The 18273-nt window shown below is 39.0% G+C and overlaps 1 protein-coding gene across 1 annotated transcript; it reads left to right on the top strand.

The window, feature by feature from the left end:
- The first annotated feature begins 39 nt into the window (after positions 1-39).
- LOC145493423 (glycerol kinase 5-like) lies at positions 40-15112 on the top strand. The gene is made up of 18 exons (XM_081472889.1): positions 40-253; positions 3432-3525; positions 4015-4090; positions 4671-4764; positions 5236-5325; positions 5715-5756; positions 6406-6481; positions 7016-7077; positions 7403-7476; positions 7750-7814; positions 8782-8904; positions 9067-9171; positions 9821-9871; positions 10235-10278; positions 10751-10854; positions 11863-11925; positions 13516-13649; positions 14583-15112. The coding sequence occupies exons 1-18, from the start codon at positions 122-124 to the stop codon at positions 14726-14728; spliced, it is 1575 nt and encodes a 524-aa protein (XP_081329015.1). The 5' UTR covers positions 40-121; the 3' UTR covers positions 14729-15112.
- The last annotated feature ends 3161 nt before the right edge of the window (positions 15113-18273 follow it).

Below are 18273 nucleotides of genomic sequence, written 5' to 3'. Positions count from 1 at the left end.
TTGAGTAAATTTTGCGTTTTGTTGCTGCTTTGACGCCTGTACATTCTTGTTGATCGATCAGCGTGACAATGATGGATGGTGAAGCTTGACCAATTTATTTTATGGGAGTTCGATTCCCAAGATGGCTAGGGCAAACGATAAAACGAAACGTCGTTCCTCGGTGAACATCATATCAGTAGATGTCGGTACTACCACGATTGCTTGCCATCATTTTGATCGCTCGGGAATCTCCCTGTATCACACCACCAGGAAGGTAAGCCTTTGAACCAAATTTGTTTTGCTGTATGATCGATTAGAGCCAGAGTTAACAGTTACATAGTGAAAACCTCTTCTTACAGCAAGCACTGCAGTGTTAGCAATCACTTCTAGTATTCTGTCACTGCTACGATTTCTCCTCTCGTGGATTTGTCAATGGCGTAAAATGTCAGTAAGCGACCGAGTAAACAGAAAGATTTACTAACAAATCCCTTTAAGTTAGGAATCAGGGAAAAGGGGATTTAGTCAGTTGATAACGTATATGTATTATTCATTTATTGTTGGTCTGACAGTGGTTATCTGCGTTTTAGATCACATTGTAAACGTTTCATTTTAGCATGTTCATCAGACTGTACATTTCTTGTTTAGGCTGAAAGTCAAGTGACATCCTCTGTTTAGGCTGAAAGTCAAGTGATTCCTCATGCTCTGGCATGACTCCTCATGTCAGTGCAAAGCAGGGCAGTTAACTAATCCAGGAGTAAATGTTGATCAAAGTTTAAAAATAATTCTTTCATATGAAAGGTTTTCAGAGCTAATGTTCTCCAGACTTTGAGAATAATCAGCATCCATACAGACAAACAAAAAAACGTCAACAGGAAACCACTGTGAAAAGTGCTAATCCTGGTTAGCTTTTGTTGATGAATTCCCTATTATCCCTCTGTCCTTTCATTCTTGCGGGGGAAAATGTGACCGTGCACGGGAAAACGTACCTTAACGCTTATCTGTTAGATGAGCAAAAGCGTTAAGCATCCGTTAGTCATCCGTTAGAAAGTTTTCTTAAAAACGTTACAGGCGTTAGCCCAACTGTTAGACGTTAGCTTCAGGCTGTTAGAACGGAGAGTGCAACCATTAGCAAGAGACATGTATCCGTTGGCCATTAACATTAGCCCATTAGACGGGACAGCATAACCATTAGCAAAAACTCTGTATCTGTTAGCACGGCTAGAGAAGTTGTTAGGATCCGTTAAAATAAACTAGCATATGTTAAACAGGTAACAATTCCATTAGAGTGGCATAACACGTGTTGAAGTAGAAAGTGGTACGTAGTGTGAAACAAGAGCAGCTCTTGGCTTCCATTTAGTTCAGAACAATCATGAGAGATAGTTATCTCTCGACGAGAAGTTTTGCAATTATTATTTTTTGATGATTGATAAATACAACTTAAATGAAGTTCAATAAAGCCTTCATACTATAATTATTTTACACAATCCAAAACAAAACTCATTTGCCACTTTTGAGAACAGGAACGACATGTAAAATCACAACAGCGCTCATCATTATATGAACTCTTTTATTTATTCCGCAAAGTCCGGTTGTTTTGAGAGCTTGTAATTTGTTACTGTAATGCATAAGCAAACGAAAGTTTAAAAATACCTTACAAATGCCATAAACGGAAGAAACAAACACAGAGAAAACTCAGCCAAAATGGCCATGCAATGAATAAAGATGTTCTGTGAAGTAAACACTGATCACATGTCAAGAACTTGTGCTCGTGTGTCAATTCACAAAATGCGGGTTCAAAAATTTGCATAAAGTTGTTTACATCTTCCTAGATGTGAGAAACGGCCATATTCCGGCGGAAAGCTTGATAAATATTTTGGTAGACTGTTGTCTGACTCTGAATCAGATGAAACCAACACCAACAAAACACCCGTCACTTCAAGACTAGCTTCGTGACTTTGAAAGGTACCGCTTTTCACATGCTCTGTCAAGAAAGTGTAATCTTTCGCAAATCCACAGCCTCAGTTTTTCAATTTTTAGCTCTTAGATGTAAAGCGTTAGACAACCATTAAATGTCCTTAGTTGTAGACCATTAGACAACCATTAAACGGCTTCAGTCATCCGTTAGAACAAAATGTGCAACCGTTAGAACGTGTTCTTCAACCATTAGGTATACTTAGTTAGCTGTTAGAACGTTAGGAGAGAGTGTTAGAACACTTTGATGATCCGTTAGGCACAATTAGATAACCGTTAGAACGTTAGGACAAAACCTTAGAATGCTGTAAAGGCCATTAACTATCTGTTAGCTATCTGTCCGTTAGCAACCATTTGACGGATAAACATTAAGGTACGTTTTCCCATTCACGGTCACAAATGGGTGGGTACTCCTCTATATGAGCTATATAGGTATGTGTGGCCCAAAGGGTATGGTTTTTCAGGCATTTTGGTCATACTAATTTATTAGGGTATTGCGTTTTGGCTATTTTGGTCATAAATAGGTTATGGGTTTTGCACGCTAGTCTTGAATTGGGTATGTTTTTTAGAAGAAGCTACCTTTTCATCATTATCAATGAGACCATTCAACAAAAGCCCTTCATAAACTATGTTTAGGGCAACTGTGTCAGCCTCAATGGTCATGAGTAGGGTATCAAATTTTTGGTCAGGTCATAAATACACATGTAAGGTAGAGAAAATCACGCAGTTTGGTCATAAATAGGGTGTAGGTCTTGGGAAGCAGGCTGCACACTGCCACCTAATTCTTCTGGGAGTTTCTCCCCAGGTTTTCATTCTATATGTAGATACATGTATAATCCTTCAACCCTCAACCAACCCACCATCGCTGCCTGCTCTGGCTCCTTTTCCTTTACTTTGTTAAGTGCCCTTACAACATTATTAATTTACTATCTAGAACACTGTCTTCTTTTGTATGTGACACATTCCTGGGTAGAGGGAAGCAATGTGAACAAAAATTATTTCTTGCTCAAATTGAACACAAATATAACACAAGGACTTCTACCTGATGTGGAGTCAAGTGAATATTATTCAAGTTATATAATATCTCCAGGAAAAATAGCTTGGATAGCTCTTAGAATAAGCAGTCTAGGTTTAAACAGCAACAAACTAAAAGGATATCATGTTGTGTTCTTGAATTTAAACAAGAAAAGACTACACACCTCAGGAAGGGCAACCCTAAAAGTAAAAACACTAAATATGCAATATGCAATCCATTCTTCCCTCCACCTAGGAATACAAAATTAATGTGCACAAATGAATCATTTGGGCAACCATAAAATTAATGTAATCTACACGAGACTAGCATCCCAGTAGCTTTACTCTTGGCTACTAAATACTGTGAATACCAGAATACGCTCTGGCAGTATGACCAATATACTTTGTAAATTGCCTTAGTTGCTTAGTGCAGACCTCACCAATTAACCATATAATATTGCTTTTAGGTTCAACTTCTTCATCCACAGCCAGGATGGGTAGAATTAGATCCACATGTATTGTGGGAACAGTTTGTGGACATAATCACAGAGGTGATGGAAGGTAGAAATTAAATGTTATTTTTACAATGCTGAAACTCAAACATGCACTCATTCATACATGTGCAATACTCAATGAAAGCAAATATAATGATCAGCTTGAAAAAATTAATGATCAACACCTGCTTTTTTTTCTTTTATACGTATAATATAGATATATATATATACATGTATAGTGCTTAAAAAATACCTCAACAAACATGGATCACTAAAGGCTTTCTCCTTGTCCTGTGCCTCCCACAGTCACTACATGTATGTTTAAGTTCTGCCATGTGGATTGGTGCCCACTGTATATGAACCTTGACATTTCAATTGACCATTACAAATGATGGTCATTGTGTTGCAAAGCTCTCACAGTTTAACCTTGTTGTCATCACGATCAATTGTGTACATGGACAGTATTTTTTTTTTCAAACCTCAGATCACTAGAAACCAAATTTATTATCCCAGGAATTTTTATTAATGAAGACTTTTTTTATTGTTTTCATTCAAGCATCAAATCTTCAAGCAGGGGACATCACAGCTCTCGGCATTTCTACCATGAGAGGGACATTCTTAACATGGGATAGGTACATGCATAACCACAGCTAGTTTATGTTCTCTGATGCCCATTAAATATCCAATGGATGTTTTAGACGACTAGCAGACACATGTAGACCAAACATTATATGGGATAAATAGGTATGTGCGGTCCCAAAGGGTATGGTTTTTCAGCTTTTTGGTCATAAATAGGGTATGGTTTTTGCACTCTACTCGATAAGACCATCAACAAAAGCCCTTCACTGAATTATGTTTACGGCAATTTTGTGAACACTGGTCTGAACTAGGGAACTAATAATATATGGTAGGTCTGAAACAGGCTGTTGATTTATGAGTCAGGTCATAAAAAAGACATGTAGGGTATCAAATTTTTGTCAGGTCATAAATAGGGTACTAACAAAATCACAGATTTTGGTCATAAACAGGGTAAGGGTTTTGGGAAGCGGGCTGGGAGTACCTCCGGTTTTCAATGTTGCAAGAAGTTTATTTAATAATGCAATTTGTTACTGATAAATTAAGTACATGTACATGCTTTTAAGTGAGGTATGTAGTGTAAAACAATATTTCAGGAGTACATGTATAAAATGCACATCAACTTTGTTTATTTAGACAAACTGGTCGTCCGTATCATAACTTTATCAGCTGGCAAGACATGAGGTCACACAATTTTGTTGAGAGTTGGAATAAATCTCTGACACTTAAGGTTTGTAAATTTTTCTACTCCCCTTGGTCTTGCTATTTTTATTTGGTGCTAATTTTCTTTGCTGTGTTACAATGGTTTGTGTGCTGGACTCTGGATCAGGCAGTCCGGGTTCAGGCCCTGGCTGGCATCGTTTTGCTGTGTCCTTGGGCATTAGACTTTGCATTTTCATGGTGAACTTCATTTTACTTCAACTGCAGGAAAATGTTCAAAAAATCTGCATCCTAATGAACAGTTTTGATGGTATACATGCGATTATATGTTAGACCAAAAGCATGAAGATCAAAGAATTCTGGAGATGACGTTGCTAGCCTTAGAAGCCTTAGGGCGTTTCCCACCTGATGATATTGTCATGGCAACTCTATCCCATCCTCCCCCAGGCTATCTCCACTCTATTGTTATGTAACTTTACATTGCAGTACACTGTCTATAGTTTAGGTATTTATTACTTTTTCTACTGTTGTTTCTGTTCAGAGTTTGAACGTGGGTTCTAAATTCCTTCACATGATTTCAAGACAAAAGAAATACCTAGCTGGAAGCGTTATTAGTTTTTCAACACAACATGTAAGTAAATATTTGGTTTCTGTACTTTAATTAATGAATTAATCAAGTTATTTAAAAATATGTTTGTGAACAAATTGAACACATCAAATGGGTTTCTATCCTGGAAGAAATTAATCTTTTGATATGTTCAGAACTGAACAAGTTGACATGTCATCTAGTCAACATCTGATGTTTTCAGGGCTGAATAGGTTGAAATGTTAGGTGGTCTTTCTATAAAATTTTATATAACAGCTGAGATGTGCACATGGCTATTTGACATGTCAATTGCTCCATGTCTGACCTTCATCCTTTGACCTGACAGGCCAAATGAAATGTTTAGTACTCTGTCATCTCTCGTGGGCTAGAAACTCATTATCATCTAACTGGTATTTACTCTGCACATATTTTAGACATCAATGAGACTGCACTGGTTACTCAAGACTCATCCTGAAGTAAGTAGTTTGTCTATCTTCAATTTAGAATTATGGCTGAAATGTAATAATTGAGAGGTTAATTACAGAAATAAGTCTGTGCAACTATTTGAAATTATGAACTAGCCATTAAGTGACATTTACATCTGGTGTTGTTTGATATGTATGGGAGGTGTTGTGGCCTCATGGTTAGTGCACTCGTCTCTGGATCAAACAGCCAGGATTTGAGCCATGCCCGGGGAAATAGCAATGTGTTCATGGGCAAGACACTTTTAATTACTCTCACAGTGCCCCTCTCCACCCAGGTGTAATTATAAATGGGTAGTGGCAAACTTACATGTAATCCTGGGGGTAACCCTGCAATGGACCAGCATCCCATCCACCTGAGGGGAGGGGGGAGGGATAGAAATACTCCCAGTCTCTTCATGCTACAGAAACCAGGGTAAGCTCTGGCCTGATGGGCCACGTAGCTCATATGCAGATTTTACCCTGTTTGATAATGTACAATATGGTACAAATGAAAGTTATTGACAATTGTTACTTTTGTTTACATCAGGTGGCAAAAACATGCATTGGCTATTTGTTATAAACAGATCAAGCCATGCTTGGGTATAAATGTACTAACTTGTCAGAGAAAATGTCTGAGTAGTTTTATGTCATGTCATTACAGCTTTCTAAGAAGGCAGACCTTGGTGTGTTAGCATTTGGAACCATTGACTCTTGGCTGATTTGGAAACTAACAAAAGGTATCTGTTGATTAATAAAATAAACCTTATCTAGGATTACCATTAAATTAGAGATTATTTGACAGTCTTAAGTGCTACTGTAAATAATTAAGTGCTAAATTATCAGTTTCATTTCCTGTAATTTGTTTTGTGCATGCACAAGATAGCCCCTGTTGAATACAATTATTGTGTTCAACAGGGGCTATCTTGTGCGTATCAGTGAATACTTCAGTGTTAAGAATGTAACTTGAATTAGTTTCAAGATACACCAAACCGGAGTGCTGTGTATCATTATTTAATTAAAAACCTGTGCTTTATGCTGTTTAATTTTGATGACAATAAGTGACACAGAATGTAAGTTCAGCTCAGGAAAACTGTTTCACACATGTACATGTAGGGACTGGCTTCAATGAAAATTTACACTTTCCCCAAGCTAAATCCTCTGCAATGCATGCCTGTTCACAACTTTGTTACTTTTCCCAGGTTCATTTCATGAGATATTTTATCCGATAGTAAAATGATTACATTTTATTATGACTGTTTTTCACCTTTAAGGTCAGTTTCATGTGACAGACTTCTCCAATGCGAGTGGTACTGGGATGTTTGATCCCTTTATAGTGAGTGCCATTTAGAATGTTTACTTGTGAATTTAAATTCTTTTGACATTTTGTTTCTTGCATTTAAATCATGAGAAATTGATTTAAATGTCCACATAAACCTACCTAAGATGACAAACTTAGTAAACTTTGTTGTTGCGTAGCTCTTGTCTTTACACTGAGGGTTTTTCTCCTGGTTCTCCAGTTTTCTTCTCTCCACAGAAAAAACCAAGACCTCTGAATTCCAATTCAATCTGCCAGGAGTGGACAAAGAGAGCATTTATTGTAAAGTACTGCTAAATTCTATTTACTAATTAAAATTTATTTATTATTTATATATTTGCAGATGGAATGGAGCTCAATCATGACGACTCTTCTTGGAGTACCGCTTGCAATTTTGCCGCAAGTCATTGACACTAGGTACTTTTTTTTTGTTTCAAAAAGTACAATGCACACAGGGTTAAAACAACTATGGGTGTCACTAATTTAATATTTCTTTTTGAACACAAATACTAGTAATACTCCCAAAAGCTTGCCAATACTGTATTATGTGAATTTGTGCGCAGATTGGTATGATAAAAATGGTGTCCAATACACCCTTTCATTCAGTATGTGGTTGTCCACTGATGATGGGTTGAGAATACTAGTGTCTATTAGCAGTCAGTGAACTTATTTTGATCGTTTTATTTATAGCGGTCACGTCTGTGACACTCACAAGTCTATCTTTGGTGCTCCAATACCTGTTAGAGCATTGGTAGGTAACAATAAATTTCGTTAGACAGTTTTTCTTATATAGCAGCTTTTTCCTTCAGTACTCTTTTAGCATAGCGCCTTTCCACGAAGATCTGTGTTCTAATGGTTGCTTTCTTTTTACTACGATACTCCTACACTCTACTGCTACTGCAATCAAATACAGTGTATAGCAAGCCCCACGTTTAAAAAAAAATCCGTTCTCTCATTGATGTATCAACATTGACACAAATGCCAGATGCATGTCAAAAATGTTGTCATGTGGAGAAGCGAGCGAACAATTCTGATTTACGAGGAAAACACTATGGCGAGGGTTGCTAAAAAAGCACAGCTAGCATGCAGCCATTTAAAACACGAAGCCTTGACAAGGCCAGACATTTCTGCGGGTAACTAATCTTCCAAACTCTGAGCTTTTGTTGCAAGGGTGAGGCAAGTCGTGTTTCCTGATCATACCTTGACAGGTCCATCAGGACATGCAGTGCTTCATGCCTTTAAGTACTTGCTTTTTCAGGGAACTGTGAGTCCTGCGACTGACTACATGTATGTATAAACTAATCATGTTTGTTTGATGGTCGGGAAGTTCGTGTAGGAAAATGGTGGCAGAGGTTTTGAGGACGGCCCGCAAGGCTGTAGGCTGAGAAACATACTCAAGACAAAAGACACGGGCTTTCTGTATATGGAAAGACTTAGGCCACCATTAAATAACGTGTTTCTGTTGTTGTCGTTGTTGTTGTCGTTGTTTTTTTAAGAAACCTTGGATTGCGTGGAGGATTAGTTTGCGAAACCTTATTGGGGTTGTTCGAACTCGCTAATAAACTGCAGTTCAAATTGACAAGAAACTCAGAGGAATAAATGCAGTAAATTGTATTTCTCTCATGCTGCACTGTGTTACTTTTCTCATAACCAGGAGAGAGTTTCTCCGCAAACAAAACGTGTTTATTTCTTTGCTTTTTTCTTTTTATCTATTTCAGGTAGCAGACCAACAGGCAGCAGTGTTTGGACAGTGTTGTTTTGATGTCGGGGATGTTAACTGTACCATGGGCACCGGCTCATTTATTGATATCAATACTGGCTCATATCCGCATGCTTCTGTAGCAGGTAAGACCGAACATCTGGCAATATAACCTCTGGCACTTAGAATCAATACAATATTAAAAAAAAATAATAAAAGAATGTGACATCGTTTTCTGCAGGCACAAAGTCTTGATATATCTTCCAGCTTTCTTGACAGTACTCTTACTGGTAATTTGTCTTCAACAGGGCTGTATCCAATTGTTGGATGGAAGATAGGAGGAGAGACTGTCTACCTGGCAGAAGGTAACGCGGCAGGCTGCGGAACAGCTATGGAATGGGCGCACAAAATGGGTGTGTACTTCACTGTCATGTTATTAATATATTGGAACCCCGATTTCTCAAACCATTGTTTCGAACCTTCCCATAACTCGAACCAAAAGCCGTATCCCTCTCCTCCTCGAACACTGTAATTTTACCCCCGATTTCTCGAACTACCCGATTTTTCGAACCAATTTTCCTTTCCCTGGGAGGTTCGTAAAATCGGGATTCCACAGTATATGTGTTGTAAGTGGAGGCGGCGTGGCCGAGTGGTTTAGAGCGCTGGATTTGAAATCTGGGGGCCCCTGCCTCAAATCCTCCACCCTACAACTATCTGGATTTGTTCTCGGTAGCCCCGAGTTCAACTCCTCGACCGCGTTGTGTAAATAGCCAACTGGTCAGCCTCCCACCAGTTGGGATTCGTAATAGTTTATGTTCTATTTGAAATATTTGTTCACTTATTTTCAGTGCCCCCAATTAACACAACGGTGCTAAATACATTTGACACTTACATATGGTTAGTTAGTTAGCTAGTTAGCTAGTTAGCTAGTTAGCTAGTTAGCTAGTTAGCTAGTTAGCTAGTTAGCTAGTTAGCTAGTTATTTAGTTAGTTAGCTGTTAGCTAGTTAACTCAAACGTTGACTCGGGGTTTGAAAGCGAATGTTATTTTCTCTCCATTTAAGGTTATTTTGATGATGTGTCCCAGACAAGCGACATAGCGTTTTCTGTAGAAAGTAAGTCAAGTTTCGTTTATCAGTAGTAGATTATTTTCTGTCTTTTTGCTAAGTAAGGTAAAGTCTGCACGCGAGCGAAGTGGCTCATCAGGCCGGAGCTTATCGCGGTTTCAGTAGCATGAAGCTACTGGTTGGGATGCCAGTCCATCGTGGGGTTACCCTCAGGGTTAAATTCGCCGGTACCCATTTATACACCTGGGTGGAGAGAGGCTCTGTGAGAGTAAAGTGTCTTGCCCAATAACACAGCACAATGTCCCCGGCCAGGGCTCGAACCCGGACCGCTCGATCCGGAGTCGAGCGCACAAACCATGAGGCCACCACTAAGTACAAATTGCTAAATGTCATTTTTCGTCTTTTCTTCAGACTCCGACGGGGTTTATTTTGTTCCTGCTTTCAATGGATTACAGGTAAATCATTCAAGATTGCTCAGTGAAATCATCGTCTACACTGCGCCGGTGAAATTTGAAAACGCAGCTTTATTTCTACGGCATGACTTACCGTCCACACTAATTCGTCACGAAAACGGGTCTTATCGAAAACGCTCTTGAAACCGGAGGAATTTGAAAACGCCGGCCTTGCGTTTTCGCGTGTACGGAAAACATTTTGAAAACGGAGCTTTTCGAAAACGATGACGTCACGATCATCACGTGATTACCCTGAACGACGTTTCCTCAAACACAAATCCAAAATGGCCGGGGTTGTTGGGTTTTTAAATTCCTAAGGCGTAGTGTGGACGGAAAACATTTGATGCGTTAAGTATCCGAACAATTTCTCACCCTCCTTGAGAGCGTGACGGGTGTTAACCAATGCGTGTTAACCCAAGCGTGTATTCGGAACTTGCTCAGAAAGTCAAAGACATATTTTTTTTTCTCTTTTTAGGCTCCTATTAATGACAACAAAGCTTGTGTTTCGCTGATGGGCATAAAATCCACCACAAACAAGGCCCATATCACGAGGGCTATTCTGGAATCCATAGCCTTTAGGTAACTGCTCTACTTTCTAAGTATAATTTGGTGGGAGAGGTTATTTATGATAACTAGACGTGGACTTTTGCGCATTTATTGACTAAGTACTGAGTTATGTCGGTTGGTCTTCTCCGAGAATTGACTGAGATCGCAGTTTTCGGCAAAGAAGTTATTTAAAGTGCCATTGTTGTTAAAACTTTGATATTACTCGCGGGTTCTCGCGACATTTCGTGTACTGGAGAAAAGCAATCGTCCTTAACTGGATTAACTGGCGAGTGAAAGGGATTACGTGCTGTAAATAGTATGTTTTGTCAGGAGTATAGATCAGATAGACTGCGGGTAAAACTCTACGGTAGTTTGGAGTTGCCAGTCATCCTTCGTCTTTTTAACCTTTCACTTTAAACGGTCGCGGCGCTTCTTTTCCGTGCGGGAAGTGGAGTAACTCAACAACAAGAACAACAGTAGTTTATTTGTACCTCAAATCAAAATGAAGTATTTAATTTGGCATAAAATAGGTAACGAGGCACTCAAAGTAACTATATGAAGCTAAACTGGTTAGGTGGCCGTCGGATAACTTTCAAGAGTAGAGAACAGTTTTCTGTTCTTTTCGCCTAATGAGGAACAGTATCTAACAGTTCAAAAATTGTCGCGCGAGTTAGTCGCCAAAAGAATAGACGATATTCGTATTCTCGGTATGGATTGGAACCAGCTTGCATTAGCTTGAGAAGCATTAGCTTTAAACATTAGCTTGCATTGTATTAGCCTCAATTGCAAGCTAGTTCCAGTCCAATACCGGGAATACGAATATGGCCTATATTTAGAATCAGAACAGTTTACGTTGCCAGGCAACATCGCTAATGAAAACCGCGGTTTTTTTGGCGTCCTCAAAGATGATGCTTAGAATAGGAATGTTTTTATTTCTTCAAATTTTTGATGTTATTTTGTACCAATCATTTTCTATCTTGTAGACCCTGTGGAAATGTGACTTTCTTTATTAATAGCTATCACCTTGATTAATTTCCGCAGGTTTACGCAGCTGTATGAAACCGTGGTAGAAGAAACTCATATCCCACTCATGTCTTCAATCAAGTAAGTCTTAAAATGTAACATCCACAAATCGAGTGTTTTTACCCTTTAAAATACATTGAAAAGACAACACTTACATCTTAAAACAAAAGAGAGAGGTGAGCAAGAAGTTGTTGATCTCGTTAGTGTCCTCGAGCGCTACTTTTGTGAGATACAGTTCAAGTTTTCTGGCATCGATTGGTAAACAATGTGTTTTTCAAGTTGACTTCGCTCTGTTGCGAGTGTTTACCAGTCGCAAGGAATGATCATAACCATGACTTCAGTTGTATTCTAATTGCAACGTACCCTGCCAGACCATACGGACTTGATTATTTATTGCATTCACTTAATTATTCGTTGTATCACGTGGCAAGTTATACTGCTAGCAGCCGGTTTTTTTTTTCTCTAAGGGTCACTTAGACGAGTGTTTAGCCATCGCGAACGCAAAAGGTCGGTATGGCCATGGCCGAGTAGGGAAGAAGGCGAGACAAGGGCGTTATGGCCGAGTAGGGAAGAAGGCGAGACCATGTCTCCTCCCATTCCCCTATAGGCTCAAGTATCTCGCCTCATAACCCCTGAGAAAAACAGACTTCCAGCAGTCTAGCGGCAAGTCTAAATTCAGCTTTCTCCTCGATTATTACAAGCTAAACAATGTGCTTTTGTTTAAAATAATGAAGATCTGGTATTTTTTGCAGCTTCTTCTCTGTTAATAGGGACCTTAAGATACTGGACGCGGCGGCCTTGAAGAACGCGGTCACGTCCGAGAGGGCATGGGTAGTAACCGCCACCTTTGTGCGAGAAAAAGAAACCTTAATATTTGCGTTGTGCAAGCGGTGACCGAAACAAGTCATAACAACAAACAGGTTCAGTCAGAGAATCAGGCGGTTTCGCTGTTATGACGTCGTTTAAGAAGACCCGAGAGCTGTTAGCAGGAGCCTATTTGGCCGACATCATTTCTGGCGAAGAATTCGTGCTCCTCTATGACTGCAGCTTTTCAAGGAACTTAGAATTACCGTATGAAGAGTACGAAATATTTGACCTTGAAGAAGTGGCAGATTCAGAGTGTAGAGCGGTCCTAACCCGCCACAGATTAGTTTCACACGATAAGAATCAAGGTGAAATAAGAAATAAAGCAATACTATGTGCGAGGAAATTTCCACAGATTTACCTTTTTTTTCAGATTTCTTTCTGAAGACTTGACGCTCACTTTTCCCTCTATATGCTCGCTAAAACTGAATTATGAAAACAAAATTGAACCAAACAGTTTAGGAATCTATTTCTTTATAATAATGTTTACAAATTTTGGGCAAAACATGTTATTTTAAGGGGGAAAGTCGGAAAATAACTCACCTTTCTGAGAGGCCGCCAAAATGAACTTCGTCGCCGCCACAACTGAGGTGGAGGCCGTCAAGTGGCGTGACATTTATGCTAATTAAATTGAAGACCTTGCGAATTTACTTCCGGTTGCCGTCGTTCTAGGCCGCGTCCAGGGTATCTTAAGGTCCCTATTGTCTACTTCTTAACCTGACTGTCAGTCCTACCCAAAGAGAGGGAAGGCGAGAAGGGAGAGGACATCGAAATGCCTGGTAATCGTGTATCTTCTTGTCTTTGCAGAGTTGACGGTGGAATCTCAAACAATGACTTCGTGTTGGAGTTAATGAGCAGTTTAACTTGTCAGACGATAGATCGACCCTCGCAGACCGATATGTCGACCCTCGGTGCTGCATTCCTAGCTGGACTTGCCACAGGTACGTTTGGTTCTTTTAGTTTTGAGCTGAGTTATCACAGTATCACCGGTAAACAAGTATCACAAGTACATAAGTACTAGTTGATACTATGTCGATGGTGGAAGCCAGTCTCCGAGACTGGACTGAGCGCGCAGTTTACGCGGCTGCGTTGTTAAGCAACTGATCACACCATGATGACGTGGAATTCTGTGATTGGATAACGGATAGCGGTGACTTAAAGAGAGCTTTAACGAAGACTTGCCAAAAACAGCACTAAATTGTCTTGTTCCCCGACCAAGTTTAAGAAATGGAAAACATTTTCGGCGTTTTTTGTCGAGTTGTAGAAACACGAGTGGAAGTTTGGGAGAACGAGAAACAGCTTTTTCGGTTTCTCACAGACTTTCCAGGTTGTCTCTGAAAATCGATATAGACACGAAGAAAATGTCTTCTATTTCTTTTAGAACTGAAAAATGCGAAAGAAAAGAGGAAAAGGACAAGACAGACAAGAATCTAAGATATGAAACATCAGTCTGAAAAAAAATCCGAGTTAACTGTAAAATTCCTGGAGATCTTTGGTCAGCGATTTAAGTGAATGTCATTCTCAGTTTAATGGATTCAATGTTGCCGTGCGTTTGTTCAGTAATAGATCACAGATGACGTCAAAATGTGGTAAGAACAAAAATGTGGCACACGAGATGATAGCCGAGTTTGTATTGAAATGTTCTCACCACATTTTGACGTCTTCTGTGATCTATTACTGAATAGACGCACGGCAACGTGGAATCTACTTGTTTTATAACGTAAAGAAACAAAAAAATGGAAATGACGTCATCTGTGCATCTGTCCTCCTATGGATCATAAGTAAGAACCAATCAAAATACGAGAATAACTTGACTTATCATATGAAGAATTGTTTTGTTAATCTTTGCCTGATGTGGTTCATTCCCATGTTAGGTGTTTGGAAGTCTCGTGACGAGTTGAAAGCGATCCGCTGTTCTCAAGCGCTGTTTCAACCCAAGGCGTCTATAAGAGATAAATACCTAAAGAATTTTGACGAATGGGGAGAGGCGCTGCATAGGAGTAAAAACTGGTATAAATAAGGCTAAACGCCTCCGGTATTCTACAGAGATTAAGCGAATTTTTGCAAAGAATGTTTGCCTCATTAGCATATAAAGCGTTTAGGTCTGTGATCGAGCTACAAAGATATCATCTCTAAATAATCTGGGCCGGGTTGTTCAAAGCCCGATTAAGCTAACCCAAGATTAACAGGAATTTTGATTTCAGTTTTGTAACTTTTCGGTGAGGTTTTCTGTTTATCTGTTTGTCCTTCAGTTTTCAGCTTGACTAAGCTCAAACTACACAAAACGTAAGCGGTAGAAAACATTTTTATACCGAAAAGATTAACACTTGGTTAACTTTTACTCTTGGGTTGGCGTTAACCGGTTTTCGAACAACCCGGCCCTGAGAGCTAAGGGCATGATCGTGTTTTAAATCCTTTTTTGTGAAGCGGCTTTAAATACTCAAACTTTTCCTCAGAATGTTTGGCTCATTGGCACCTTTGCCAGCCAGAAATGTTGCAGTTTTTGAAATCCTATTAAGCCTTCAACATTCCTCACAGAGTTAAGAGTTTTTCCCACTTCCACGCTTCACAAACTCTTTAAACGTTTGGAATCAATGTGATGCCTTTTTTGTGCTATCTCGTATGCTAATGAGACAAAATGTTAGCAAGGACCTCAGTGAGTATTCACCTATAGTTTCTTTTTAATGTAAAGAATTTATGATAAAACGGCCCGGCCCGTATTTTTGTGTTCGCTGAAGTTGACAAAGAGGTTCGACGTAAACTGGTTTGTCCACTTATGAACGAGCGCAAGGTGCTGCCTTATTTGGCGCCAAATTTGAACGAGCAGAACCATGCGTCTATCAAGCGTTGGTTCTTTCGGGCGAAAAGTCTTATGGTCAGCTTAAATGGAGAAAATTTGCCTCTTGTCGCAGGGTCACCCCCAATACTGAGCTACTGTGAGCGAGCTTAAACTATTCATATACATTTGTTTGTATACAGAAGCGAATTGTCGGGACATCTAGAGCATGCGCGAAACCGGTAGGCCAAATTTTTCGCTAGGTCCGGGGGACGACCTCTATCATACAAACGCTCTGTAAAGGATAGCTCGGGGAGAGGGTAACCCTCCTTCCAGGGATAACTGTTCTCAGACCCTAATTGAAAGATTCTGTGGAAAGAGTGCCATTAATTTTTGGTATATATCAAACTTGATATGAATTAGGCGGAATGTGACCGAAAAGTTTATTTCTCCCTAAAATGGCGCTGTTTCCGCAGACTGAAGATATGGTGAAATGTGCTGTAGCCAGTTGCTTCTTAAATCCGTCTACACAACTTCCGACATCCTGAAAGCGCGCTTATTAGCGAATACTAAAGAACCTCCGCGAGGGAGAGGGCGTGTCTAGTACATTGAAAAAAAAATGCGACTTATGAATCGGGCCTAAGAGAGAGATTGAGATGGGACACGAAAAACAAATAACTTGACAAGTTTAGTCTAATGTTTTTAAGATTGGCTATAAACTTGTCGAAGTCCTTTAAAGCAATTACTTGCATGTTCGTACCGTTTGCAAATAACTTTCAGTTGAACTGTTCAAAACTGTATATAAAAAGAGCTCTGTAGCCATTAGCTCGCTCTATTATTACGTAATTATTTTTACGATTTTGTAACCATATTTAGTCATTCTTTAGTAGAGATTATTTGAGAGTATTTTAAGAGATAATGACGGAATTCTTAAACAATATGATGACCTCAAAAAAGAACTCCAACATCAATATAATAATAAAGGTAAATCTGCAATCTTCAGATCTAAATGCCGCTGGGTAGAAGAGGGCGAAAAAGCCACAAAATACTTTTTTTAATTTAGAAAAAAAGAACTATAATAGAAAAACTATCAACGAAATTAAATTGGAAAATGATGAAACAACTACTGATGAAATACAAATTCTATCAATGATCCGAATATATTATAGTAATTTGTATAATTCTCAAACAACAGATGCACAGGATAGCTTTGAAATGTTTACGAAAGCATGGAAATTCCTAAACTAGACGATGCAGAAAGAGATGCTTTAGACGGTCCTTTGACTTACGGAGAATGTAAAAAATCATTGGAGACTTTTGAAAACGGAAAATCACCAGGCGAGGATGGTTTTACCGTAGAATTTTATAAGCATTTCTTTGATCTTGTAGGAGCAGATCTATTAGCAAGCCTGAATGGAGCATACGAGCATGGGAGGTTATCGGTCTCTCAGCGTAGAGGCATAATTACGCTTTTACCGAAAGACGACGCTGAATTATTGCTTTTACAGAATTGGCGACCAATCACTTTACTTAATGTGGATTATAAAATTGCATCAAAAGCCATCGCAAGGCGAATTGAGCCAGTGCTCTCAAAACTCGTACATCCGGACCAAACGGGCTTCATAAAAGGAAGATATATTGGAGAAAATGTAAGATTAATAAGTGATATTATGGAGCAAACTCAGGTGAACAACACTCCAGGTATATTAATATCAGTTGATTTTAAAAAAGCTTTTGACTCACTGGAATGGTCTTGTATTCAAAGTGCTCTCAAAAAATTCAATTTCGGTGATAGCTTAAGAAAATGGATCGAGATCTTCTACATGGACATAGAAAGCGCAGCTTTGAACAACGGTTTTGCAACGGACTGGTTTAAACCCTCTAGAGGAGTTAGACAAGGATGCCCACTCTCGCCATATCTGTTTATCCTGACAGCAGAAATACTATCAAACAAAATAAGACAAAACTCAACCATAAAAGGAATCAGAATTTTTGGCTCAGAGATCAAACTAAGCCAATTTGCAGACGATACCAACTTATTTTGTGCTGATGTGGCTTCTGCTGAACAAGCCCTGAAAACTATGAGTGCTTTTGGGAATTTCTCTGGATTAGTGCTCAACGTAGAGAAAACAAAAGCATTCTGGTTAGGGAAATGGTTGAATAATAGAACCAAACCACTAGGGATGAAATGGATGAATGCTCCCACAAAATTACTAGGAATCTATATTTCCTATGACGAAAAAGGTAATAACCAGATGAACTTTAATTTGAAAGTACAAAAACTGCAGACAAATTTAGACATTTGGAAATCGAGAGGATTAACACTCTATGGAAAAGTACTGATAATTAAATATTTGGGGTTATCTAACTTAATATACTCAATTTCAAATGTTAACGTCCCTAAGGAAATAGTGCCAATGGTAAAAGATAAAATGTTTCGTTTCCTTTGGAAAAATAAGAAGGACAAAATAAAACGGACTAGTATGTACCAAGACCTTTCCTCGGGAGGCTTACGGATGGTTGACATCGAACTTACGATAAAATCGCTCAGACTTGCATGGATTAAAAGACTTCTCTTTAGAGATAACTGCAATTGGAAAGTAGTACCGGACTATTTTTTTAACAAACACGGAGGTCTCAATTTCCTGCTTCGATGTAACTACGATGTCAAATATTTAAGGCACATTCCAACATTCTACAGAGACATACTTATTGCATTTGATGAAATCAAGACTCTGTACAATTATGATCAAGGAACCGAAACCATTCTCTTTAATAACAAAGAAATC

Source organism: Orbicella franksi, chromosome 7 (genome assembly GCF_964199315.1).
Source record: "Orbicella franksi chromosome 7, jaOrbFran1.1, whole genome shotgun sequence".
NCBI lineage: Eukaryota > Metazoa > Cnidaria > Anthozoa > Scleractinia > Merulinidae > Orbicella > Orbicella franksi.
The sequence above is the reverse complement of the archived record's forward strand: the minus strand, read 5'-3'. Positions and strand labels throughout refer to the sequence as shown.